This window comes from Pogoniulus pusillus, chromosome 30 (genome assembly GCF_015220805.1).
Source record: "Pogoniulus pusillus isolate bPogPus1 chromosome 30, bPogPus1.pri, whole genome shotgun sequence".
Classification (NCBI taxonomy): Eukaryota; Metazoa; Chordata; class Aves; order Piciformes; family Lybiidae; genus Pogoniulus; species Pogoniulus pusillus.
Window position 1 is genome coordinate 14333952 of NC_087293.1, and position 25236 is coordinate 14359187.

Genomic DNA, 25236 nt, shown 5'->3' on the forward strand with positions numbered 1-25236 from the left:
CTGCACTCACACTGCAGGCTCCTGTTGAGCTTTTCATCAACCTAGACCCCCAGGTCCTCTTCTTTGGACCTGCTCTGGCACCTCAGTGTCCTTCTTGTGAGGGGCCTGAAACTGAGCACAGTACTCACAGTGCAGACTTAGCAGTGCCAAGCAGAGGGGGAGGACTCTAGGGAAGGCCCTAGACCTGCTGGCCATGCTGTTTCTGATACAAGCCAGGATACTGTTGGCCTTCTTGGTCATCTGGGCACAGGACTTCATCCATTCTGGCACTGAGGGACTTTCTTAAGGCACAGAGCATGTCAGAGCCACCCCAGTGTGTGCAGGTGCCCAGCTGCAGGCACTGCAGCTCACCCCAGCTCAGCTCCCCAGGGTGGCCCCGTGTGCTGGGGCTGGGAGCACAGCCCTGCTGGTGCATTCCTGGGGCTGCTGAGCACCGATTCCTTAAGCCACTGGAATGTGACTGTGTTTGAGCTTGGGTGTGTCTGTTTGGCACAGAAAACGTTCCCAGGCAGTGCTGCCTGGATTGCCATCGGAACAGCAGGTTAGCCCCCAGCAAACACTGCTGCAGATGCTTCTTTGGGGCTTTCCTGTTAGTGTCCTTCCAGGTCAGGAGCTTTAGGCCATAGTCAGTGTAGTGCCTGCCATACCTTCACCTCCTTCAGGTCATGGCACCAAAGGAATTCACCTTGTCACCATCTGAATCCTCTCTTTTGTCCCGTGGGCAGCTGCTTTGGGGATGAGCCTTCAGCCCTCTCCAGCAAGAATAAAAGAGTTACTTCCCTTGGAGCTGGGTGGAAATCTGCAGAGAGGTTCCTGCCTGTTCAACTTGGTCTGTGCTTCAGGAGTTCCCAGAGTGGGGAGCAACTCTGCAAATCCCAAACATCACAGGAACACCCTAGATGTTCAGGGAGAGCATCGTGAGGGAGGGATGTTTCCTTGCCTGTGGCCTCAAGTTGTGCCAGCGCAGGTTCAGGTTGGATATTAGGAAATAATTCCTCACAGGAAGGGTTCTCAGGCACTGGAAAAGGCTACCCAGGGAGGTGGTGGAGTTTCCATCCCTGGAGGTATTTAAAAGACACATGGATGTGATGCTGGTTCTTGTTGGTGGTGGTTTGTCAGCAGTGGTGAAATTGTGAACTCTAGGCCAAGTGGCTGGACTTGATCTCAGAGATCTCTTCCAACCTCAACAGTTGTCTGGTTCTGTGGTTTGTGAGTTCAGGCAGCTGTAGCTGAGCCATCACTGGTGCCTCTTGCTTGGCCTGTGGGTGGGAAGGTCTCATTGTGGAGAGGCTGCTGCTGGGCTCTTCTCACAGGTAACTGGGGACAGAACAAGGGGGAATGGCCTCAGGCTGAGGCTGAGGAGGTTTAGATTGCACATTAGGAAAACGTTTTTCATGGACAGAGTGATCAGAGACTGGAATGAGCTGCCCAGGGTAGGGAGTCACCCAGCCTGGATGTGTTTAAGGGTGCTTTGGATGTGGTGCTAAGGGATAGGGTTGAAGGTGAATCTTGTAGAGTAGGGTTCTAGGTTGGCCTTGGTGATGCTGAGGAGCTTTGCCAGCCTGGCTGTTGCTGTGAGTCTGTGGTCACAGCTGTGCTGTGGTTAACCAGGCTGTGTCCAGGGCTTTGGAGAAAGCTGCTCTGTGCCTGAGGGGCAAGGCAGGTGTGGGGCACAGCCTGATCTCAGCCTGTTTGATCTGTTGCAGGAATGGTATGAGGAGCATTCCCGGAAGGAGGAGTCTCAGACAGGGCTGCAAGAGCCTGCATCTGCTTCCAACAGCTCTCTGAAACCCCTGAGCCTCCGGCAGCGCTCCCAGACTGTCATTTAGGCCTAGCCAGCCCGAGCCACCTTCTATGCAATAACCCAGAGCATTCCTGCACAGCCTATCGAGATGATGCCCAGACCTGGGGCACTGCACTCTTCAGCTTTAGGGCTCCACTCTCTTCCCTTAGGCAGGGAAAAGCCAGAGGCCTAGGGGACTGCCTGAGGCTGCTACACACAGATGGAGCATGATGATGCCCATGCTCAGAGCAACCAGACAGAACAGAGACCATCTCCCTCTGAGCCGCTTCCCAGGCTGGAGCCTGCTCTTTGTCCTACCACTACCAGACCTTTGGGAAGAGGATGTGTCAACCGTTCACAGCAGGCAACCAGCAAAGCCACTCCTTTGTGAAGAGCCCTTTCGCTTACAGGGTACCATTAACCTCGGGATGAGCGATCAGGGAGTGAGGTTTTGTTTCTTCTCCGCCTTCCTCATGCAAGGAACGAGGAGGTGGTGTGAAACTGCAGCACTTTTGGAGGAGCACTCTGCCCCTCCTCTCTCTTTGGGCACACCTGGATGCACTTCTATGGCAGATCCAGCTCTGATGATTGAATTTAGATGTCCCCAAGCAGTTCTGTGGCAGCTGGAGACAGAGTTGAGGGCCAATGTGTGTTGTGACCATAGGTGGGACAAGAGCTTGGGAAGACAAACTCTGTCTCAGCTGTCACTCCCCAATGTCCACATTGCTGCTGGTCAGTTTTGCCTGTGTTACTGACCAGGACTGGGATCACCTCTGCAAACCTCCAAGTTCCTGTCCCTGTTCACTGAGAGAGGGCATTCTGCAGGGTGACAGTGACTAGTGGTGACCTCTGCCACTTGGCTGCCTGCTCTGTAAATGGCAATTCTCTTCCTGCTCCTTAGCTCACATAGCAAATGGGAAGGTTTTGCAGCTCTGAGTCTGACTCATGTCTGCCTGGCTCTGGGTTAAGGAGAGCTTATGGACACCACACAGTGCTGCTGGTTGAGTCCTCAGCCAGGGCATTGCTTTGTCCAGGTGAGCAGGTCCTAGCACAGCAGTGCTGCTCCTCCCTTGCTCTCACCCTTCCAGAAACACTCCTGGGCAGCAATTGCTGCCTGAGTTGGATCTCAGGAAGATCCACTGAAGAGCTTTACTGTTCCCCTGAATTTTGGATGCAGGAGGAAAGTGGAAGACAATGATTCTTCTCACCCATCTGTTTTCCTGCAGCTGCCAAACCTGGCAGCTGAGGGGTGTAAGGGAAGAGGAAAAGGGATCCCTCTCCAGCTCTGCCACTTTTATTCTGTCACCATGGCAGGTTGCATCATCACTCCTGTTTCATTGCCTGCAACGTGATGAGATCCTGTCTCTCTGAGTCCTCTTTTGTTTCCTAGTCAGCACAGAAAGTGCTGAGGGCAAGATGTTTCTGGGAGGCTTTCCTCACCTCCTCCTGTTTGATCTTCTCTCAGGTGCAGACTGAGAGTAGGGCTTGCTGGAGGAAGGCTTTCTCCTTCCTCCAGAGAGGTCAGGCAGTGGGAGATCTGTGTGCTCTTCCCCTTGGCCCCACGTACCTGTTTTGACCTTGGTAACCTCACCCTGCGTGGCGCAAGGACAGCAGGAGAGGACTGATCTTACCTGGGCACTTCCTGGGTGGATGAGACTGTCAAAAGCAGGCACTTCAGAGCTGCTCCTGAACATCTTGTCCCTGCACCACAGAGTGGTGGGAACGCAGGAGCTGTGGCTTGGAACGAGCAGGTGAAAAGCCAACAGTCTGCTCTCAACCCTTGCCAGATTCCCTGGGTGCCTCAGGGCAACTCTTTGTTTCCTCTTCTGAGTTCCACAGGTATGCAACTACTTCTGAGCTGAACCGTGAAGGACCTTAAAGGGCTGCTTCCCAAACGATGAATTCCACCAGGAATTAACGAGCAGTGCAGTTGTGACTCTTGCAGTCTCTCTACATGGAGTCACAGCCTGGGAAGATTTATCCTGCTTAGTCCCGGGGCTGGAGGAGCTGCTGCTTGGTGGGCAGGACGAATGAGCACTGCGAGGGGCTAGGGGGTGGGAAACCATGTGGCTGTGTTTACACTCCACCTTCCCCTGATTCTTCTCCAGGACTTACCTTATTTTTTGGAGGCGAGGGGAAGGGGTTTGGTGTTTTCTGATTGTGAAAGGAGCTGCAGCTTTAAAGGGGAGGCACTAACCTGCTTAACGTGCACTAACAGGGCTGTGGTGTCACAGAGATGGGAACAAGGGATGGGGTTCAGCCCCCCCCCCCTCCCTGCACACACCGTAGTGATGATTATTTTTGTAATCCAAGGAGGCTGGCAGAAGTTGACTTCTTCCATACAACGTTGGAAGGAAACAGAGTTTGAGTACGGGGCATCCCCTTCTACTTCTCCTCCTCCTCCTCCTCTCCCCCCTCCTCTACCTGACACACAGACTAACGACGGAGACAATCATTTTGTAAGGAGCCAGGGAGGAAGCACCGCAGGGTGATTTTGTATTGCTGGCCTTTTGTTTAGGAGATGATTTTATGGACATGTCTGTTAATAAAGAAATAAACAAATAAACCCCTTCTCTACAGGTCGCTTTGGCTCTGCGGGGGGTTTCCGAGCACACTGAAAACAAAAGGCAGCATCCTGCAGCTTCCTTCCTCCTTTCCCGTGTCAGCACAGCGGCAGGGCTGGGCCACCGCTGAGGAGCTGCCACCGTGTTGGAAGAGGAATTGTGCCTTCCCTCTCCCTCCCCTCTCCTTCCCCTCTCCCTCACGACCTTTCCTCCTCCCTCTCTCATCTCCTCTCTCCCTCTTTCTCCCCCTTCCTCCCTTCCTCTCTCCCTCCCTCTCCCTCTCCCTCCTCTCTCACCCTCCTCACTTCTCCCTCTCCCTCCTCACTTCTCCCTCTCCCTCCTCTCTCCCTCCCCCCTCCCTCCTCCCTCTCTCTCTTCCCCTCCCTCTCCCCCCCTTTTCCCCATCTCTCTCTCCCCCCCCCTCCCTCTCTCTCCCCCTCTATCTCCTCCTCTCTCTTCCTCCCTCCCTTTCTCACCCCCCCCCATCTCCTCCTCCCTCTTCCTCCCTCCCTCTCCCTCCCTCCCGCTCTCCCCTCTGTCTCTCCCGCCTCCCCTCCCTCCTCCTCCCTCTCCCTGCCTCCCTCTCCAGTGCCAGCTGCTTGCGTGGGCATACTCTGCATGCCTGACCCTGCCGAGCTGCTCTGCGTGCGTGCTGCTGGACTTTGCAGTCTCCTTTCTGCCCTCCCCCTGCCAGTTGCTGGTTGTTTTTTTTCCCCCTAAAGCTAATGCTTTCAGACTCATGCTTTGTAAGGCTTCCCTGGCGCCGTGTGTAAGGTGAGGAGGGTTTGTTGCGAGCCTGCACCTCGTTGTTCTGCCGGCTGTGGTTTCCCACTGCTTTATCGCTTTGTCTCCCCAGCACTTGCCAGCAACCTGTGAGCAAGTCGAGGGCAGAGCCGATAGCCGCAGGCACAGGGAGGGTGATTTGTTGTCAAAGTCCCTATCTGGTTAGAGCAAGGGGGAAATGACCCAGACCCAGGAGGCTGCTGGCACCCCTGGGAAGGGAGCAAGAACCGGGTCTGGCCGTTGCGCTGCTTGCGACACAGCCTCTGTGTCCCGACCGCGCAGGATGTGCCCTTAACGGCAGCCTGCAGCCGCTCCGCCCAGAGCAGAGGCAGCCACCAGCCCCTTCCCTGCTGCTCCCCGGCGTTGTGGTCCTTCCCCAGCACTCTGGGGCCGCCCCAGCAGTGTCCTCACCCCCGGGGAGCTGAGTAATGCTCCTCACAGCCCGTGCTGACCCCGCTCCGACCAGCCTGGCACCGCAGCTCCCGAGCGTGGCACCAGGCGGCCGAGTCGCACATGTGACTGCTGTTAGGAAACCGCCTGCTGGGGAGCGAGGAGGAAACCACTTCCTCAGCCCCTGGCAAAAACACCCGCGGCACGGCCACGGCTGCCGACCACCCCCCCGGCCACGGCTGCCGGCCACCCCCCCGGCCCCGGTCCCGGCCCCTCCGCGGCTGCCGCCGCTGCCGCCCCGGCTCCGGCGCTCCCTCTGCTCTCCCAAGGGCATCGCCCTGGGACAGGGCAAGGGCAGAGCAGGAGCGAACACCCCCGAGAAAACAAACGCCACGAGTCAAGGCTGGGCTTGTGGCTGGGGGTTTTTTATTGCAGTTGTTTGGTTTGGTTTTGTTTTTCCAGTGCCTAAAGCTACTCCTGCCAGAGGCTAACCCTGTGTGGAAACCTCCGAGTCCTTTCCTTACAGAGGAGGAGGAAAGTAGGATCTGCAACTGGGGCTGAAAAACAGCTTCAAAAAGCAGGGGGAAACAGCCTCCCTTGTTGATTCCCCACCACCAGCTTTGCTTGCTTTGTCTCAGCCTTATCTCGCTTTGCCTCTGCTGCTGAAGTGGTGCGAGCACATCGTGTCCTCTGCAACCACATCGTGTCCTCTGCAACCACATCGTGTCCTCTGCAACCACAAGCTCCTGCTCAGACCTTCCCAGAGCTGCCCCCAGACCTTCCCAGAGCTGCCCCACGTTGCACAGCTGCCCCAGCCCTGTCCCACAGTGGCCTGAACGGAGATGGGAAAGTTGAAGAGGTAAAACTTTCTCCTTTTGTGCCCCCAGGCTGGAGCTGCTCTCTCCTCTGGCCTTGCCCCCAGGGCGGGAGGAAGCAGAGGTGTTAACCCCCCACCCCCCCAGCTCAAAGCCACCTTTACACCGGATGATAGAGCAGGGACAGGACTTAGCTAATGACTAACAGCTCCCTGCCCCTTCCCAAAGCACAAGCAGCCTCCTACCCTCAGGAAAGTGAAAGCCAAGGGCTGGGCTGGCACTCGGTGGCCTCTGGCACTGTAGTAGGGCTGAGGTCGTGGTGCCCTCGTTCCCGTGGTAGGGACAGGGAAAGGGAACAGCGAGGCCCGGATCCGGTGGGCAGGCAGCGTGAGAGCCAGGGGTGGATGTGCATCTCCTGCTGGTCAGATGGTGGAGAGATGGATCACCCTGAACTCGGTCAGCAGGGCCACACAGAGGAAGGCCAGGTAGTAGAGGATGAGGCAGATGCCATAGGCCTTGCCCAGCTGGAAGCACTGTGCTGGCACCGACACGAAGGAGAAGACCAAACTCAGCCCCAGGGCCCCAGCAAGGATCCAGACCAGGAGGCTGTCAGGCTCCAGCTGTGGGGAGAGGGAGAGTGATGTGGAGTGACACTGGGGTCCTGCTGCCAGCCTACCCATCTCACCCTGCCACCCTGCTGGGGCAGCCTTACCTTCACCACTGGCTGGCTGCTGGTCATCTGCAGCAGGCAGCCCAGTCCCACACCCACCAGGATGTCTGGGGCACATTCAGGATGGAGACACAGCACAGGGGACCCCAGAGGAGTGATGGAGCTGACCATGTCCCTCCCCTGTCTGTCTGCACCCCACGGCTGTTGCCCAGCCCAAAGCCTTACTGTTTCTGGCAAGTATAGCCTGGAGCACTCCAGGAGAAGCTTCAGCATGGCCTAGGGACCACCCAACGCCTGCTGAGGAGTGGTACAACCTCTACCCCTCCCTTCCTTTGGCAGATGCCAAATCTGCCAGGCCCCAGCCCAAACCCCTACCCGTGGGCACTGGGGGGCTGCTGCTGGCTGTGCAGCTCCTGTGGTTCACAAATGCCACACCAGTGCCCCTATGCTGTGCAAGCACCGAGGAGGTTGCCAGCACCCCAGGGACCCTGTGATGGATCCTCCCAGGGCTCCCCCAGAAGCAGGGAAGCTGTGGCAGCACCTGCCCCAAGCACCACCACCACCTTCCCCCAGCACCCAAAGGATACTGAAGATGATGCCCCCAAAGCAGGCGGAGAAGGCCATGCGGGGATAGCCCTGCCGTGCCATGGTGAGGTCGGAGAAAGTGTCTGCAGAGGAAGAAGGAGAGACTCCAGGAGATGCCAGGGTCATGGGTACACCTTGTGGGGTGGCACTGGGGCACAGCAGAGCCCTTACCACCAACGCTGTTGCCCCAGGCCAGCAGTGTCAAGCCCAGCACAGTGTTGCTCAGCTGGAAGATGATGCCCAAGGTCTGGAGGATGTTCACCAGCTCTGTGGCTGCAGCGTTGATCCACATGGCACTGGCCAGAAACCCAAGGAAGGCAAACACCTGCCAAGCAGAGGGGTAAGCTGGGTCCTGGATGTGTCCCACAGGACCCTGCACACCTCCAGACAGCTCCCTCCGGGGGACTTTGGGAACCAGGGAGGAGCTCCTGGCTCCTGCTCTGCTCCCAGGGCTCTCAGTCCCTTCTGGAGTGTGCTGGGCTGGTTCCCAGAGGGTGTCCAGGGCTGAGGGGCACCTTACACAGTGGTACTTGGGTGGCTCTTCGTTGCTTGTGGTGATGTAGGTGATGAAGGCCAGGACAAAGCCAACCAGTATGACCAGCCCCCAGACTGGGAAGACACCATGGATCTGGTACAGCCCATCTGGCACATGGTGGAGAAAGAGGGCATCAGTGGGGCTGGATCTGGCCAGACTCATGGTATGAGGTAAAGCTTTGCCCCTAAAGCCACCTGTGCCCTAAGCCCTCATGTGCCTCAGTTTCCCCAGGCAAGCCAGGCCTGCCCTATTTCTCCCCCAGGACCTGGCTGCTGGGAGGCTCAAACCTCCATCCCTGATGGGAGGACTGAGCCATCCAGCTGCAAACCAGAGATCCCCAGCTTGGCTCATCACTAGTTTGTCCTTCCCTCTCTGGAGGAGGTGCCAGCTCCAAGGGGCTCCTGCAGTCCCCAGGCTTTGGTGGCTTTCTCAGGCCCATCCCCTCCTGGGTGTCCAGGGCTCTTACAGGTGCCTGACTTCAGGGTAAGGATGCAGAGCAGGGGGCTGGTGAGGATGTGCAGGCAGTTGAGAGGTCTCTTCCAGTTCAGGTCCTCCTTGTCAGGGTCCACAACAGGAACGCTGAGCAGCAGCACCAGCTCCACGGGCATCTGAGAGAATCACAGAACCAGCCAGGTTGGAAGAGACCTCCAAGATCATCCAGGCCAATCTATCTCCCAGCCCTGTCCAGTCAACCAGCCCATGGCACTAAGTGCCTCATCCAGACTTTGCTTGAACACCTCCAGGCACAGCGACTCCACCACCTCCCTGGGCAGCCCATTCCAATGCCAATCACTCTCTCTGCCAACAGCTTCCTCCTGACATCCAGCCTAGACCTCCCCTGGCACAGAGGAGCAGCTGTGAGCCTGGATGGGGCAGCCCAGAGATGGAGCCTCCCAGGAGGTGCCCCCTGGCCTGTCCCCAACCTGCCTGTCCTTGTCCCACCAGCTGCATTGCAAAGCCCAGGCTGACACCACCCCGGGCCAGCAGGGAGTGGGATGCTGGCGTGGGGGTCGCTCCCAGCCCGTGTCTCCCCCTACTCACCCTGATGACCTTGAAGAGCCGCCAGTACCAGGGCTTCCTCCTCCACTTGCGGCAGTCCAAGGGGCTGAGGGCAGTGGTGAGGATGTGCAGGGAGGTCTCCTGGGAGGGCAGCAGGGGTCGGTACTCCTCACCTGCCAAGGGTCACGGTGGCTGAGTGGGGGAGGGTCTCCCCAGTACGTCCCCTAAGCCTTCCAGCATGGGGCTGCAGTCACCCACATGGTGCCAGGGAGATCTCCCTGCCCCAAGGTAGCAGCTGGCCACAGCCACCCTGTGGGTTTGGCCATGCACAGGGCACTCTGGGAGTCCATGGGACCCCTGACCACCCTCGAGAGCAGAGCAGAGCCAAGCCCGAGCCCATCAGGAGCAACGTACCATAGTCCCCACTGTTTGTGCCTGAGGACTCCTGCTCTTCAGCATCTGTTGGTGCCTCTGGGGAGAGAGGAGAGGAGTAGGGAGGTGGAGAGCCCCGGGGATGCTGGGGGTCCCATCAGCACAGCCAAGCAGCCCTTACCTGGCTCCCAGGACCCAGGCTGGGCCAGCCCTTCCTGCTGCTGCCGCCGGTGGAGCCAGGTGCAGAGCACCACGGTGAAGACATAGAAGACATAGAGCCCCAGGTAACCTGGGCGGGGAGGGGGCAGCACAGGGGGTTATGGCACTGCCAGGCTGCTCCTGCCCCCTGCCCAGCTCCAGCCTCCCAGGTGCTCACCCAGAGCCTCTCCCAGAGTGATCCTCCCAAAGTAGAGGACCATGAAGGTGAGGAAGACTGCCACCATGTAGAAGATGACATCCCTGAGGAAGGGCCTGGAGGCAGCCGTGAAGGGTTTGACCAGGGCGATGCTCCCAGCCACCACCGTGGTCACAAACACGCCAGCACCTGCCAAAGCCACGAGTCTCTCAGCAGGGGGTGTCCCATGGCCCACACTGTGCCCCTACCCCGTCACCCTCCACGTGCCAGCTGTGCCACTTGGGGGTCTCCTTACCAAAGACGGCCCCAATGGCCAGCCCTGCCGTCCGGGGGTCAGAGAAGGCCACCACAGCGCTGAAGACATCTGGTGCCCCATTGCCAAAGGCCAGGAAGGTGACACCATGGAGAGGGCACGTCAAGGAAAAGACCTCATCCCCACAGGGACATGGGGCACCTGCCCCCTCCAGCCACTGCAGGGCTCCCTCCCGGTGCCAGCACACAACTGCTGGCCCCGCTGCCACCTCCAGCTCAGGCTGGCCCCGCTGCCACCTCCAGCTCAGGCTGGCCCCGCTGCCACCTCCAGCTCAGGCTGGCCCCGCTGCCACCTCCAGCTCAGGCTCCCAATGGATTCTCTCGGCCCGGTGCCAGAGGGACACAAAGTGAACCTATCGCAGCCTCCTCCCCATGCCCAGTCTCTGCACCCTCCCATGCCCTGCTAAGGTCTCACATGACCCACCAAGGATACTGCCACATTGTGAGATAGCTTCAGGTTGGTGGAGATGGCTGACAAGTTGGGGCAGAAGCTGGAAGGGCAGAGAAGGAGGTGCTGAGGAGTGATGAGGCTGCTCGGGGACCAGGAGGCTGCTCCGGGACCCCAGGTCCCCACTCACCCCAAGGACCCTCATCTTCCACGGGGCTACTCACAACTTCTCCGCCGTCACACCGAGGATGATGAACAGGTACAGGAGCCAGAGAGCCTGAGGTGTCGGGGACAGCAAAGAGAGGAGTCAGTGGGGTGCCCACCCCACCCCCCATAGCAGAGCAGCCCCTGCTTCTGTCCTTACATAGAGAGTGACAGCCAGAGGCAGCAGCCGGGGAGGGAAGACACAGAAGACCCCATCGAGGTAGTCGAGGAAGCCCCCCTCGAGGCGGCAGTCAGGGTTGCTCCGGACGAAGTGGCACCACTCGGAGCTGTTCTCTTTCCGCACCTCCCGGCACTGCGGGGCAGAGCGGGGGGTGCTCGACCGGACACCCCAAGTCCTGTCCTCACCTCGCCCCAGCATCCACCACCCTCCCGTGGGCGCTGCCGTCGGACACGCCACGAGTGACACTGCTCCTTTGCTGAGCTACTGTCGGTGAGTCACTGCCAACCCAGCCTCAGTTTCCCCATCTGTGCTAGCTCGGCGTGGGTTCGGGGCCGTGCCAGGGCCAGTGGGGGTGCGAGCTCTTGTCCGCATCCCTGTCCCCAAGGGCCTCGCACAGCTCCCCACCCAGCCCCGGCCGTGAGAAGCCTCCTGGCAGGCGGGCAGGGGTTTGGAGGAGAGAAGCGGCAGCACAGGAAATCCTGGTGAGATCCCAACTGTGACGGCGAGCACTGGGACAACTGGCACCGGACAGGACGGGACGGGACTCCACCACCGCGGCAGCACCCACATCCCTCCCACCGCCCCCCCCCCCCAAACCCCACCACAGCCCCCAAACTCACATCCTGGCCCCGGCTGTGGCTCAGAGCATCCTTCCCGGGTAGCACCGTGTGCCCCAGGTCCAGCGGCGGCGGGATCCCGGCTGGCTGCACCCCGCTGTTCCCCGCCAGCACCCCGGCCAGGCTCAGCACCCCGGCCAGGCTCAGCACCCCGGCCGACCCCAGGACACCCTGCCCCATGGCTAGGAGGGGTAGGGAGGGCACCTACTGCTGGCAGCAAGTCCCGGAAAGGAGGAGCAGGGACAAATCCCGGGCCCCCCCCATCCCGCGATCCCCCGGGCAAGGCGGCGGGCAGGTAAGAAAATAAATAATTTAAAATGCAAAGGTTATTGTTATTAATAATAATAAAAAAGAGGGCAAAGCAAGCCGAGCAGCTGCCTCCCCCTACGCCGCGTCCTCGCCGGGGGGACTCAGCCCCAGCAGCAAAGGGAGAGAGGGGCAGGGGCACAGGAGCGGGGCCGGTACCGCCTCCCAGCCCCGCAGGACCAGGGGACCCACGGGGCACCTCCCCCCCCGCCCCACACAGGGAGAGATCGGGGAGAGCTCGACGCGGGTGGGCCTGGGAACCCAGAGGTGGGTAAGGGGCTCCGGGGGCTGGAGATACGTGGGGGGAGCCAGGGGACCCCACCCGCGCCGCCGACCCACCGTTGCGGCCCCGCTGTCGTGCGCGGGCAGCTGATCCCCTCCGCTCCCCCCCCTTCCCCGTGCCTTAAAGGAGCCGCCACCCTCCGCTCTTAAAGCCACAGCGGCACCTCGTCACCCGCGGCTGGCGGGGTGGCGGGGGTGTCCCTGCCCCGGCCCCCTCGCACCATCCCCGCTCTCTGCCCGGTGCCCGCGGGCTGTGGCAGAACAGAGGCTGGACTCCCACGCTGGGGGATGTGCTCACTTAACCCCCTGCTTGGGGTGACCCTCTGAGACGGGGACAGCTCATCACAGGCACTGCCGAGGGTGCCGGCCTCGGGGAGCAGCACGGTGTGTAGCCAAGCGCCGGTGGGCCCCCGGTGTACCCCGCCCCAGCACACCCTGCTGTCCCCAGACCCCACACCGGGTTTTTGGGGATGCTGACAGAGGGTCTGTGACTGTCAGTGTGGCCTCGAGAGCCTCATGGGATTAAAGGGTTCCCTTCCCACCCCGGGCAGTTCGTCGCTGAAGTCATACGCTGCGTTTCTCCCCAGGGAGAAGGGAAAGGAAGGAAACCACTCAAAGACAGTGCCCAGCTTGGAGGGTCTCAAACATGAGCCTAGGTCCAAGCCTGGTACCTCATAGCCAGCAGCACAAGCCCCAGCCCTGTCCTAGCCCCACCAAACTGCCCTGGGGCACAGAGCAGAGCCCCACTTTGTCCTGGGCACCACCCCCAGCCCGCTGTCCCAGTGCTGCTCTCTGCTCAGCTGCCTTTCTGGGTTCAAGACAAACGTTGATGCTTGGCATGTGGCTCATGTCCCTGCTCACACGCTGTGGTGCCCCTTTAGTTTCTGCACACACGTCCCAGTGTGTGGCTCGACTCCTGTACAGCAGCCAGCACGGGAGAAAGGCTGCGTGGGCACTGGGTAACGCTGGAATATTATCCAGCAGGAACTGGGAGCTGGTGGGGCACGCTGGGCCACATCACGTGCCAGTGCAAGCCGTGCCTTTGGGGTGCTGCCCTGCCCAGAATAGCCCCAGGTGTGTGACTGTTCCAAGGTTGATCCAATTAGGGGCATTATCACTCCCTGCCAGGCTCCAGCACACGCCCTGGCACGGTGCCCTCTCATCAGAGTCCCCTCACACTGAGTACCCACTGGGTGCCCCAGCTCAGTGTGTGCTCTGGGGTTTAGCAGCATGTCTCTCCTCGTCGTTGCCTGGCACATTGCTGTGGCATGGCACGAGTGTGTCAGGCCTCAGTTGGGTGGCTGTGGAGGGATGTGAGGTAACATAAGTGAGAGTGACACAGAGCGAGGCCATGGGGACGTCATGCACCTCACAGTGATCTGATGTCTGCGAGGTGGGGGGCTCCAAACCCTCTGCCCTTGCTCGACTGGGACGCTCTGTGCTTCGGCGGCCTTTGCCCCTTAGAGAAGGGAGGGCAATAAACAGGCTCCGCCGCCGTTGCACAAGGTCAAGTTGTGCTGTGCCCGGGCGGAACTGGGACACCCCCGTGGGGCCCGGAATCCCTCCACACTGGTGCGCTGTCACCGAGCCACTTCCCGCGGGCTGTACCAAGAGGAGGTCGGACTCCACAGACGACCCCACGGGAAACACGGGGCCAGTTTTCCCATAGCGGGAAGGCCACGTGTGCTCCGCACTGGTGGGGAACGACTGAAGCGGGGGGTGGGTGTGTGAACGCGCACCCAGCTCCCGTGGGAGTGGGGGGGGACTGAGTGTGCGGGAAGGGTGGGGGAGAGAGGGAGGCGCGGATACGTGCGTAAGGCGAAGCGGGGAGCCGCGGACGGCGGGCAGGAGGGGGTGTTCTTGGGGAGGGCTCTAACCCCTCCACACCCGCGCAGCAGCGGCCGGACTCAGGGGCGTGTCTCCCGTGCCGCCCTGCCCCTGACCCAGCGCCCCGCCCCGTCATGGCGATTCGGGGGCGTGGCTACATTCTAGCCCAGCCCCCGCTCCGCGCTCCCCCCAATCGCCGTCCGCCTATGACGGAAATGTAGGCGTGACCATCTTCTGGCCCCGCCCACAGGCAGCTTCCCCAAACGCAGCTCTGCGGGGGCGTGGCCTTGTTGTAGCCCCGCCCTGTGTCGGGGCAGGGCCCTCTTCTAGCCCCGCCCCCCCTCCCCGCCATGAAGTCGCTGCGGGGGGTGCCGGCGGCCATGCTCCGGGCGGTGCTGGTGGCTGCCCTGGCCGCTGCCCTATCCGGGGCTGTCCGCGCCGCCGCCTCCTCCCCGCCGCCGTCCCGCAATGTTTCCGTGCTGCTGGAGCCCGGCTCGGAGCGGCTCCGCGTCCTGCCCGGCCGCCACCCTGCCGCCGTTGCCTGGGCCAGCCTGGATGACCGCATCCACACCGTCGGGTAAGGACGGGCTGGGCTGTTTCGGGAAGGGACGGGCGGGAGGATCACCGGAGCTGACTGGAGTTGGGGTAATGGGAACGGCCACGGGGGAGACGTCGCAGATGGGGCATCCCGTCCCACCCGTGTCCGTGTCACACCCACCTCTGTGTCACACCCATTTCTGTGTCCCTCTATATCCCATCCGTGTCTGTCCTTCCCGTGTCAGTGACTCATCCACGTGTGTGACCTGTCCATGTCTCTAGCCTGTGTCCCACCCCTGTCCGTAGTCCTCTATGTCCCCGTCATGTCTGTGACCCACTCGTGTCCGTGTTCTCCTAGCTGGGCTTTTCTGGAGGTGTCCACCAATGCCTCGTACAATGACAGCTTGCAAGCCTACGCTGCTGGGCTCGCCGAGGCTGCCGTCTCTGAGCAGGTAGGAGTTGACCACCCCAAAACCTGGGGCCCCCAGGGGTGTGTTGCAGTCCCTGGCCTCTCCTCTGGCTGACCCCCACCAGTGACACCCCTGCCGTGTCCCGCAGCTGATGTACATGCACTGGATGAACACCATGGTGGGCTACTGTGGCCCCTTCAAGTACCACAGCGAGTACTGTGAGAAGCTGCGGAGCTACCTGGAGGCCAACCTGGGCTGGATGGAGGAGCAGATGGGGAAGGGGCAGGACCCTGAGTACTGGCATCAGGTGAGGATGGGGCACACCCACCCAGGGGAAGCACCTCCTACAGCCCCCTGGGCTAATTGAGGCTTGAGCCAGGAGGAGGGGGCAGGACAGCAAGGGGTGCCCAGGGTCCTGGCTGGGCTCCAAGCAGGATGACAGGGATGTGGCTGCCATGGATCCTCCTTGACTTGTGACTTTCTCCCTCTTGGAGCCTCACGTCCCCCTGCTGGGATGCATAGGGGGTGGTTTAGTCCCCATCCAGGCCACTGGTGCTGAGTCACAACCCTGCTGATAGTGATGCTTTGCTCTGTGCCTCCTGATCTGACCCGCCAGACATAGTGTCACCGTCCCACCCTGGGGGGAGGGGAGAGCCCATCTCCCGAAGTCCCTCCTGTCAGCAGGAGCCAAGTGCCAGCTCTGTCGCCTGTCCCCATAGGTGCACCTGGCCCTGCTGCAGCTGAAGGGGCTGGAGGACAGCTACAACAGGCGCCTGGACTTCCCCCAGGGCAGGTTCACTCTGTCGCCCTTTGGCTTCCTGTAAGTGGGGAGTGGGGGTGGAGGGGTGGGCACCCCAGGGGTTGGGCTGCTGCTGGGCATGGCCACAGGCACGAATCCTGGATGTCCAGGAACACCCACCTACCCCTGCCCGCCTTCTCCGGGTGCTTGTCCTCTGCTGCTGGGGTGGGATGGCACCGAGGTGGGTTCTCCAGCTCCCTGTGCCCACTACAGCCTCTTGCCTCAGTTTCCCCACTGCTGTGCTCACCTTTCTCTCATTGCTCAGGCTGCCAAGACACTCCTGGGACTAACACATGCACTGGGGCGGGATGAAGCACCACCCTGTGCTTCAGACAGATGGACAGCCTGCCCTGAGCCAGCTCAGCTCCTGAGCTGGGCTGTTCCCAACCTAATCATAGAATCAGTCAGGGTTGGAAGGGACCACAAGGATCAGCCAGTTCCAACCCCCCTGCCATGGGCAGGGACACCTCTCACTAGATCAGGCTGGCCAGAGCCTCATCCAGCCTGGCTTTAAACACCTCCAGGGATGAGGCTTCCGCCACCGACCTGGGCAACCCCTTCCAGGCTCTCAGCACCCTCATGCTGAAGAACTTCTTCCTAACATCCAGTCTGAATCTATCCATTTCTAACTTGGTTCTGTCCACCCCCCCCATCCTATCACTACCTGACATCATAAAAGGTCCCTCTCCAGCTTTCTTGTAGCCCTCTTGTGATACTGAAAGGCCACAATGAGGTCACCTTGGGAGCCTTCTCCTCTCCAGACTGAACAGCCTCAACTCCCTCAGTCTCTCCTCACAGAAGAGCAGCTCCAGCTCTCTGATCATCCCAGTGGCCCTTCTCTGCACACCTTCCAGCACATCCATAGCCTTCTTGTCCCAGGGGCTCCAGAACTGGATGCAGTACTCCAGATGGGTTTTCACCAGGGCACAGCAGAGGGAGAGGATCACTTCCCTCACCCTGCTGCCTACACTTCTCTTGCTGCAGCCCAGGCTCTGGCTGCTCCCTGGGCTGCAAGAGCTCACTGACAGCTCATAGTAAGCTTCTCATCCACCAGCATCCCCAAGTCCCTCTCCTCAGGGCTGCTCTCAAGCCAATCTCTGCCCAGTCTATATTGGTGCTTGGGATTGCCTTGACCCAGCTGCAGGACCTTGCACTTGGTCTTGTTGAACTCCTTGAGGTCTGCTTGGGCACATCTCTGCAGCCTGCCAAGGTCCCTCTGGCTGGATCCTTCCCTCCAGCTGTCAGCCACACCACACAGCTTAGTGTCATCAGCATACTTGCTGAAGCTGCACTCAGTGCCACTGTGCGTGGTGCTGACACAGATGCTCCACAGGACTGGTCCCAGGGCTGCTCCTTGAGTAGCCACTGTGCATGGCACTGACACAGATGCTCCACAGGACTGGTCCCAGGGCTGCTCCTTGAGTAGCCACTGTGCATGACACTGACACAGATGCTCCACAGGACTGGTCCCAGGGCTGCTCCTTGAGTAGCCACTGTGCATGGCACTGACACAGATGCTCATCAGGACTGGTCCCAGGGCTGCTCCTTGAGTAGCCTGTATCTCTCATCCCCGCTCCAGCCTGCTGCAACTGGGGGGTGACCTGGAGGACCTGGAGTCTGCTCTGAACCGCTCCTCCTCACACCGTGTCCTGGGTTCAGGCTCCTGCTCTGCCCTCCTGAAGCTGCTGCCAGGCCAGCAGGATCTCCTGGTCGCCCACGACACCTGGACCTCCTACCAGTCCATGCTGCGCATCATCAAGAAGTACACTCTGCCCTTCCGCGTCTCGGCCAGCGGTGCGTGGGCTGGGCTGGGGGGGCTGCATCTGACACCCCCCTTCTGATGTTCCCCTACTTTTGCATCCCCCCCATTCCAGACAGTTCTCAGATCCCTGGCAGCATCCAAGTGTTTTCCTCTTACCCTGGCACCATCTTCTCTGAGGATGACTTCTATATCCTCAGCAGCGGGTTGGTGAGTCAGGGTCTGGGCTTGGGGGGATGTCTCCCTGCCTTCCCTCCTCATCGCTCCCCTTCCTGCAGGTAGCTGTGGAAACCACCATCGGGAACAACAACCCAGCACTGTGGAAGTACCTGGAGCCAGAGGGCAGTGTCCTGGAGTGGCTGAGGAACATCGTGGCCAACCGGCTGGCCCGCAGCGGTCCCGAGTGGGCTGCCATCTTCCGGCGCTTCAACAGCGGCACGTGGGTGGAGTGGCATGGCATGTGGAGCAGCAGGGCTGGCATCTGATGGAGGGATCCCCTGGGCGTGTCCCCAGGGGGAGACCAGCTGCCAGAGGGTTGTTTTTCTCCACATCTCCTTGCCAGGTACAACAACCAGTGGATGGTGGTGGACTACAAAGCCTTCAGGCCAGGGCGAGCGGAGCCGCCACAGGGCTTGCTGACTGTGCTGGAGCAGATCCCGTGAGTGCCCCTGTTGCTTGCTGAACCCTTCCGTGGTGGGGGCATCTCCTCTCCCACCCCCGTGGCTTTGGGAAAGCCATAAGGGTCCCATCTGCCCTAGCCTAACAGGTGGGAGTCGGGCAGTGGGGATGCAGATGCAGGCAGGAGCTGCCTGTCTGTGGCTAAAGGCTCTCCATGGATGCTTGTATGCAGGTGCTGGGCACCTTGCTACCCTGGCTAGGCTGGGGACCCCTACCCAGTCTGCCTCTTTTCCCATTCCCACTTGGCTTCAGCTGTGATGCTCTTTCCTTCTGGTTTCAGGGGCCTGGTGATGGTGGCTGATCAGACAGAGCTGCTGTACCAGCAGGGCTACTGGGCCAGCTACAACCTGCCGTGAGCCCCATCCAGCCTCTTCCTACCCCCACTGATACTCCTTGCAAAGGGGGCAGCCCATGCTGGCCTCGCCCCCCACCATTGTGTGCTGACTTTGTTGGGTTCCTCCCCCCATCTGCCTCAGGTTCTATGAGGAGATCTTCAATGCCAGTGGGACCCCAGAGCTGGTGAAGAAGTACGGAGACTGGTTCAGCTACGACAAGAACCCCCGCGCCCAGATCTTCCGCCGCAACCAGACGCTGGTCCACGACCTGGACTCCATGATCCGCCTGATGAGGTGGGTGCTGGGCAGCTCTTGCCCCTCTGACTAAACCTGGGTGTTCCCCACACACCCCAGAGATCCTGGCACGGTTGGCAGCTCGTGGCTTGCCCAGATTCACTCTGAAATTGGTCAAGAACTGGCTGGAGGGACGAGGCCAGAGAGCGGTGGTGAATGGAGCCACATCCAGCTGGCAGCTGTCATTAGTGCTGTGCCCCAGGGATCAGTGCTGGGCACAGTCCTGTTCAATGTCTTTATTGATGATCTGGACCAGAGGATTGAGTCCAGCATCAGTAAGATTGCAGATGGCACCAAGCTAGGAGCAGCAAGCCCAGGTGGGCAGAGAGCCAGTGGCATCCTGGGCTGGCTCAGGAGCAGTGTGGGCAGCAGGACAAGGGAGGTTCTTCTGTCCCTGTGCTCAGCACTGCTCAGGTCACCCCTTGAGTGCTGTGTCCAGTTCTGGGCTCCTCAATTGAAGAGAGATGTTGAGGTGCTGGAAGGTGTTGAGAGAAGGGCAGCAAGGCTGGGGAGGGGCCTGGAGCACAGCCCTGTGAGGAGAGGCTGAGGGAGCTGGGGGTGTGCAGCCTGCAGCAGAGGAGGCTCAGGGCAGAGCTCATTGCTGTCTGCAGCCATCTGAAGGGAGACTGTAGCCAGGTGGGGTTGGACTCTGCTGCCAGGCAAGCAGCCACAGAACAAGGGGACACAGCCTCAAGCTGTGCCAGGGGAGGTCTAGGCTGGATGTTGTTAGGAAGTTGTTGTCAGAGAGAGTGATTGGCATTGGAATGGGCTGCCCAGGGAGATGGTGGAGTTGCTGTGGCTGGAGGTGTTGAAGCCAAGCCTGGCTGGGGCACTTAGTGCCATGGTCTGGTTGATTGGGCAGGACTGGGTGCTAGGTTGGACTGGCTGAGCTTGGAGGTCTCTTCCAAGCTGCTTGATTCTGTGATTCTATCTGCAGTCATTGGGGTGGTTTTGTTCCATCACTGTCACCTCTAAGGCCATCGAACCCAACCAACCATCAGCCAACACCACCGTGGCCACCAAGCACCTCTCTCTTGGCTGCTTTTCAGGTCAAACAACTACCTGCAGGACCCCCTGTCCCGCTGCAGGGGCTGTGACCCCCCCCAGAACGCAGAGAATGCCATCTCTGCCCGCTCTGACCTCAACCCTGCCAACGGCACCTACCCCTTCCCCGCCCTGCGCCAGCGCTGCCACGGTGGCACCGACATGAAGGTGAGGCTGGGGGAAGCTGAAGTTCCCTTCCTTGGGGGTACACCCCCTGCCACCCCCACCCCTTTTCCAGCACCTGTGTGGCTGACTTGCTCACCTGTTTGTTTTTCTCCCTGCTTGGTACCAGGTCACCTCCTCGGGCATGGTGCCCACCTTCGGGCTGGTGGCTGCCAGCGGTCCCGCCTGGGACGATGTGCCCCCCTTCCGCTGGAGCACCTCACCCTGCAGCACCCTGCTGCACATGGGTCACCCCGACCTCTGGACCTTCCCCCCCATCAAAGTCCACTGGGGCTGAGCAGCTGCTACAGGGGCTGAACCCACCTGTGGGTGTCTGTCCTGCGTGGGGACCTCTCCAGGAGGACAGCTGAGTGGTGGTGGGGGGGTGACAGCGCTCCCCACGCTGTCCCCTCTGCCCAGGGCACTGGCTCTGGGTGCAAGGATGGGGTCCCCTGCCCCGACCTGGGTCTTTCTGCTTCTGCCTCTTGCTGCTGCAGCCCTGTGGTGCTGGCTGTGCTGGGTGAGGGGCTGAGCCCTCTCCTCACTCGGGGGTCTGGCCCTGGCACCTTTCCTTGGGTGCTGCCTGCGTTATGGGGGGGCTCTTCCCAAGAAGGGGGTTCCTGGGAGCCTGGGGGTGGCCCATGGGGCAGAGCAGAGGGGAGTGAGGCTTTAGGGCTGTGAAGAATAAAGGGTCTGCGTGCAGCGGTGGTGGTGCCTCTGCTGTCCTCTCTCTCTCTGCTCTGCCAGGCTCCTCTGGTGGTTTGCATCGGGGTTGGGCTCACACAGAGGTCTTCTCCCCCCAGATTAAGGGGGTGCTCCTTGCTTCTCCGCTGCCTCCTGGCTCCGGTGGAGGGGTATTACAGGCAGCCAGGCCGGGCTCTTTTTGGGGTGCAGTCTGCTCAGGTCTCTGCGCTGCTTCAGGCTGGGTAGCTGGTGTGGGGCAGAGCTGCTGGAATGGGGGGGGTCTGGGGTGTAGGCTGGAGGAGGGAGGTCCCACCACTCGCCCCCCCAGGTCGGGATGGCCATCCTCATCCCTTTTGTCTTGCCCTCCTCTGCCACCTGTGTTCCCCCCAGCCCCAAAACCCCCGTTGAAAATCCTCTTAAGGCAGCTCCCTTGATCCGCTCTGCCTCGTTAGGAATAACGAGGTCATTACTGGGGGATTAATGAGCTGGCGCTCGGCAGCGCTTTGAAGGTGCCAGGTTCCCACCAAGGCTGGGGGGCCACTGGGAGCCCCTACAGCTTCCCCGGGGCCTACACAGGGTTGGGTCACAGCAGCTCTGAGCTGTTTGGGTGCTGGAACCCCAAAAGCTAGGATGGGTACCTTGGATTGGGCAGGATGCTCAAACCCTGCTTGGGGGCTGTGCTTGTAAGGTGGCAGAGCCTATGTCCCTTGGTATCCCCGTGGTGTGGGCTCTTGGGGCAGCAGGTGCTGCTCAGGAGGGGTCCCTGTGCCTCAGTTTCCCCGGGTAGGAGGAGGTGACAGTCACCAAGGGCCAGGCACTTTGATGCCAAGGACAGGGCATGCTGGAAGTGGAGCAGCAGCTGCGTCGCTGCTTCGCTTCCTTTGCTTGTTTGGTTCCAAGTGGAAAAGCAAACAGGACTGGTTAAATACTGCCCTAGCTGCAGTGGCCCTTGATGAGCCCCTGTCACCTGGGGACCCCAGCCGTGGGATGTGACCAGATGACAGCCTGGCATCACCTTCCCCAGGGCAGAGACTGAGCCAAAGGTGAGTAAAAGGGGCGAGAAGGAAGGGAAGGGAGCAGCCAAAGGCTGAGCTGGGGTGCAGTGCCCTCTCTGAGGGGGTCCCCAGCCTCCTTCCTGTGAGCTTCAGGAGGGCTCCTTGCATCTCTTCCACTGCCATCAAGGGTCCCCAGGCCCCATCCCCAGGGGTGTGGTTACAGCCCCTCTCTGCAAAACAGGGTCCTGGGGGCTTGCTCCGTGGACTCTGAGGGGAGGGGAGCTGGAGCCTGTGTGTCCTCCCTGCCCAAAGTGCCCTCGTTGAAGGAATCCTCATCATTCCCCACATTCCCAGTCCCTCGTGTCCCCAGAGCAGCAGGGCTCAGCACAGAGGCACTTGGTGTGGGCAGACAGTGCTGTGCCACGCTGCTGGTCCCTCTGAGGCACAGTGATGGTGTGAGAAGCAGAGTTAGTGTCACCAAGGGTGGCAGCCTGGGGTTCTTCCCCAGCTGCCAGGGCTGAGCCCCTCCGGGGACATGCAGCTCAAAGGAGGCATGGCTGGGGGTCTTGGCAGGGTGGGCACATGAATGCAATGGCTTGTTTGGAGGTGCTGTGGGTGTCTTAAGTACCTGCTGGAGCTGTGGGGCGTGGAGGCTGCCCTCCCTACACCCAGAGTCCAAGGAAGTGGGCAAAGTCCATAGATCCCCTGGCATTGGCTGGGCTTAGAGGAGCTGCTGCTTGTGCCCGGCTGGTGAGGACAATCCCTTGAGGAGCAAATCCTTGGGGACTCCAAAAGTCACTTGGGAGCTGCCTGTCTTCTTCTCCCTGTCTCCCAGGTGCCCACATCCCATCTCCAGGGCATGCCAAGGCTGCTGGGATTTGGCTGCCAGTGCCACGCGTGGCACCGTGCCCGGGCCATGTCTGGAAGCTCCTGGCACTGCTCCAGCCCCGCGGTTGGAAAGGCTGCCCAGTGCTGAGCAAGCAGGCAAGGCCAGGGCAATGTTTAACGTTAATGCTGCTCGGCTGGGCACGGGGACCCGGGGACACTGGCACAGCCCTTCCAACGTCACCTCTCCCTCCTCCGGGCCTCCAGCTCTGTTGCGGCTGCAGGCGAGGAGCTGGGGACACAGCAAAGGCCCCCAGGGCACCAGGTAATCCCTGCCGGGGGTGGCCCGGGCACAGGTAAGTGACAGGGTGTGCAGGGGAGGCTTGAGGACTGGGAGGATAGGGTAGCTCAGATTGCCTTGGGGTTCTGGCAAGGGGAACCCATCACTGCACTCCAAGGCTGGGAGGGGACACTGGGGACAGCTTTGTCCCTCTCAAGGGGTTCCTGTGCCCCATATCCAGCCAGCAACAGGCAGCAGAGCTGTGATGGGAGGGGGGAGGGGGGCACAGGGAGACTCCAGCATCTTCCTCACCTCTCCCTGGCAGAAAACACATTTCTAGGGCCATGGCACCTCAGGCTGGCAAGGGTGAGAAGCCTTTCCACGTCGTCTCGCCTGTCCTGGAGAGCCTGCCCCTGTCCAAGGCAGCGGGCACCAGGGTCTACATCAAGCTGGAGAACGTCCAGCCCACAGGCTCCTTCAAGATCAGGGGCATCGGCCACCTCTGCCAGCAGGTGAGTGTGGGCACAGAGCAGGCAGGACCCTGCTCAGGTCCTCGCTGGGGGCACGGTGTGGGGACACAGCAGCCTCCTTCCCTCCTGCCTTGCAGGCTGCCAAGCAGGGCTGCCGCCGCTTCGTTTGCTCCTCAGGTAACCGGGGCTGGGGGAGGGCTCTGGGGGTGGATGCTCATGAGTGCTACAGGGGGGTCCATCGCGGGGCGGGGGGTGGCACAAGCCGGGCCTGGCACCTCACTTCCTGCAGGAGGCAACGCGGGCCTGGCAGCGGCGTACTCGGCCAAGAAGCTGGGGCTGCCCATCACCGTCGTGGTCCCCAGCAGCACCGGCTCCGCCACCGTGCGCAGGCTGCAGGAGCTGGGGGCAGAGGTGGAGGTCTCCGGCAAGGTATCTCCATGGCAGCTCTCCCCGCTCCCTGCCCTAAACTGGGCTCTGGGGAGCACCCAAGCAGGCTGAGCCTGAGCTCAGCCTGCTCTGTGGTGCCAGGGAGGTGCACGGCAAACTTCATCCCAAAATATCCCTCTTCCTGTCTTGCCTGCATCCTGGGGACCATCACCTCAGCCCCAGGGCCCCGTGTGTGTTTCTGCTGTCCCCTGGTCCCCCACCCTTGGCTGATCTCCAGGGTGAAAGGGCTGGGTGCAGCCCTGCTGAGCCCCCATTGCCCCTCCCTCTCCCAGGTGTGGGATGATGCCAACAAAAGAGCCTTGGAGCTGGCACAGAACGAGGGCTGGGTCATGGTGCCCCCCTTTGACCACCCCTTGGTGTGGTGAGTGCTGCCAGGGCTCAGCTCCTGCATCCCTGTCTCCATCCCTGAGGTTCAATCTGCTCGGAGTGCCCCCGTTCTGCACCCTCCAGCCCTTCCCCTCCCTCGCTCTGCAGGCAGGGTCATTCCAGCCTGGTTCAGGAGCTGAAGGAGTCTCTGGACACCAAGCCAGATGCCATCGTGCTGGCGGTGGGTGGCGGAGGGCTGCTGGCAGGCGTTGTGGCTGGCCTGCAGCAGGTGGGCTGGCAGGATGTCCCCATCCTTTGTGCTGAGACCTGGGGGGCTCACAGCTTCCACGTGGCACTGGAGGCTGGGCGTCTGGTCTCCCTGCCCGACATCACCAGGTGAGCTGCTGCCTGCATGCCATGAGTCGATGGGTCTCAGCCCGTCCCACTGAAGGGTCCCAGGGCCATCCTGACCACCTCCCTTCTCCTCTATCCCAGTGTGGCCAAGTGCCTGGGAGCCAAGACAGTGGCAGCACGGGCGCTGGAGTGTGCCCGGGAGTGCCAGGTCATCTCCCAGGTGGTGGAGGACAGGGAGGCTGTGCGAGCTGTGGAGCAGTTCCTGGGTGAGCAGGGGCCAGATGGACACGGCAGGGGCGAGAGGGGCACCCCCGGGGCCTGGGACGTGGCGGGCACAGGGGGCTGCCGGGGGCGGGGGGGTGGCTCAGGGTGCCTCCCTGCTCTTGTCCCCGCAGATGACGAGAGGATGCTGGTGCAGCCGGCGTGCGGGGCCGCCCTGGCGCTGCTCTACACGGGCCGGCTGCAGCGGCTGCAGGCTGAGGGGCTGCTGCCCACCCTGCTCTCCTCCGTGGTCGTGGTGGTCTGCGGGGGGAGCAGCATCCAGCTGAGCCAGCTGCGGGCCCTGAAGAGCCAGCTGGGCTTGGAGTGACACCTACCCTAAGGAGAGGGACGCAGGGAGGCCCGGCTGGCACCTTCCCTTTGCCTTCCACTCGAAATAGCCATAATAAAACCCAGCAGACGAGAGGCTGGGCGACTCCTGCATCCCCAACACCCAGCGCGACTCCTCCTGCACCCTCTGTCCCGGCATGGTGACTCCTGCATCCCCAGCACGGCTCCTCCTGCACCCTCTGTCCCGGCATGGTGACTCCTGCATCCCCAGCACGGCTCCTCCTGCACCCTCTGTCCCGGCATGGTGACTCCTGCATCCCCAGCACGGCTCCTCTTGCAC

General features: G+C 61.2%; 4 protein-coding genes and 1 long non-coding RNA gene across 11 annotated transcripts in view; 4 read left to right on the plus strand and 1 right to left on the minus strand.

Moving 5' to 3' along the window:
• Positions 1–4349, plus strand: part of TPCN1 (two pore segment channel 1) — a 64539-nt gene extending 60190 nt beyond the window's left edge. For all 3 annotated transcript variants that reach the window (XM_064169014.1, XM_064169013.1, XM_064169015.1), the window contains one exon: positions 1707–4349. In XM_064169014.1, coding sequence (XP_064025084.1) covers positions 1707–1829 — 123 coding nt within the window. In that variant the 3' untranslated portion in view covers positions 1830–4349. The remainder of the gene's footprint in view (positions 1–1706) is intronic.
• Positions 4350–5924: 1575 nt separating this feature from the next.
• SLC8B1 (solute carrier family 8 member B1) lies at positions 5925–11733 on the minus strand. Of its 4 annotated transcripts, XM_064168366.1 has the most exons (15): positions 11557–11733; positions 10916–11068; positions 10776–10828; positions 10596–10654; positions 10147–10251; positions 9873–10040; positions 9678–9785; positions 9539–9595; positions 9167–9297; positions 8592–8733; positions 8111–8232; positions 7762–7915; positions 7593–7673; positions 7048–7112; positions 5925–6955 (listed from the first exon to the last, which is right to left on the minus strand). In XM_064168366.1, exons 1-15 carry the CDS (start codon positions 11731–11733, stop codon positions 6758–6760), a joined length of 1773 nt encoding a protein of 590 aa, XP_064024436.1. In that variant the 3' UTR covers positions 5925–6757. The 4 variants fall into 4 exon arrangements, with proteins under 4 accessions (XP_064024436.1, XP_064024437.1, XP_064024438.1 ...); XM_064168367.1 differs by lacking the exon at positions 9873–10040; XM_064168368.1 differs by lacking the exons at positions 9678–9785; positions 9873–10040.
• Positions 10602–11877, plus strand: LOC135188741 (uncharacterized). Its single transcript, XR_010307810.1, has 3 exons — positions 10602–10810; positions 10920–11206; positions 11322–11877. It is a non-coding gene; the product is annotated as an uncharacterized LOC135188741 (long non-coding RNA).
• A 2435-nt stretch (positions 11878–14312) lies between these two features.
• On the plus strand, positions 14313–20688 carry PLBD2 (phospholipase B domain containing 2). 2 transcript variants are annotated; one of them, XM_064168393.1, is made up of 12 exons: positions 14313–14545; positions 14864–14957; positions 15064–15222; positions 15635–15735; positions 17294–17508; positions 17589–17683; positions 17752–17912; positions 18036–18131; positions 18432–18503; positions 18628–18780; positions 19830–19992; positions 20117–20688. In XM_064168393.1, exons 1-12 carry the CDS (start codon positions 14319–14321, stop codon positions 20282–20284), a joined length of 1704 nt encoding a protein of 567 aa, XP_064024463.1. In that variant the 5' UTR covers positions 14313–14318; the 3' UTR covers positions 20285–20688. The 2 variants fall into 2 exon arrangements, with proteins under 2 accessions (XP_064024463.1, XP_064024465.1); XM_064168395.1 differs by lacking the exon at positions 17589–17683 and having other exon boundaries at positions 17752–17929.
• Positions 20689–20767: 79 nt separating this feature from the next.
• Positions 20768–25236, plus strand: SDSL (serine dehydratase like). The gene is made up of 8 exons (XM_064168396.1): positions 20768–22815; positions 23096–23282; positions 23378–23417; positions 23530–23669; positions 23960–24048; positions 24162–24389; positions 24489–24613; positions 24743–25236. The coding sequence occupies exons 1-8, from the start codon at positions 22664–22666 to the stop codon at positions 24934–24936; spliced, it is 1155 nt and encodes a 384-aa protein (XP_064024466.1). The 5' UTR covers positions 20768–22663; the 3' UTR covers positions 24937–25236.

Bases quoted from the DNA above. Each gene is read 5' to 3' on its own strand.
- SLC8B1 (XM_064168366.1), bottom strand. From the start codon at position 11,733: ATGGGGCAGGGTGTCCTGGGGTCGGCCGGGGTGCTGAGCCTGGCCGGG. The intron at 7,674-7,761 runs GTAAGGGCTCTG...CTTCCTCTGCAG, and splicing joins CTGGGGCAACAGCGTTGGTG to ACACTTTCTCCGACCTCACC. The intron at 6,956-7,047 runs GTAAGGCTGCCC...CTCTCCCCACAG, and splicing joins GCAGCCAGCCAGTGGTGAAG to CTGGAGCCTGACAGCCTCCT.
- SDSL (XM_064168396.1), top strand. From the start codon at position 22,664: ATGTTTAACGTTAATGCTGCTCGGCTGGGCACGGGGACCCGGGGACAC. The intron at 22,816-23,095 runs GTAATCCCTGCC...TCTCCCTGGCAG, and splicing joins AAAGGCCCCCAGGGCACCAG to AAAACACATTTCTAGGGCCA. The intron at 23,283-23,377 runs GTGAGTGTGGGC...CCTGCCTTGCAG, and splicing joins TCGGCCACCTCTGCCAGCAG to GCTGCCAAGCAGGGCTGCCG.
- PLBD2 (XM_064168393.1), top strand. From the start codon at position 14,319: ATGAAGTCGCTGCGGGGGGTGCCGGCGGCCATGCTCCGGGCGGTGCTG. The intron at 15,223-15,634 runs GTGAGGATGGGG...CTGTCCCCATAG, and splicing joins ACCCTGAGTACTGGCATCAG to GTGCACCTGGCCCTGCTGCA. The intron at 18,504-18,627 runs GTGAGCCCCATC...CATCTGCCTCAG, and splicing joins TGGGCCAGCTACAACCTGCC to GTTCTATGAGGAGATCTTCA.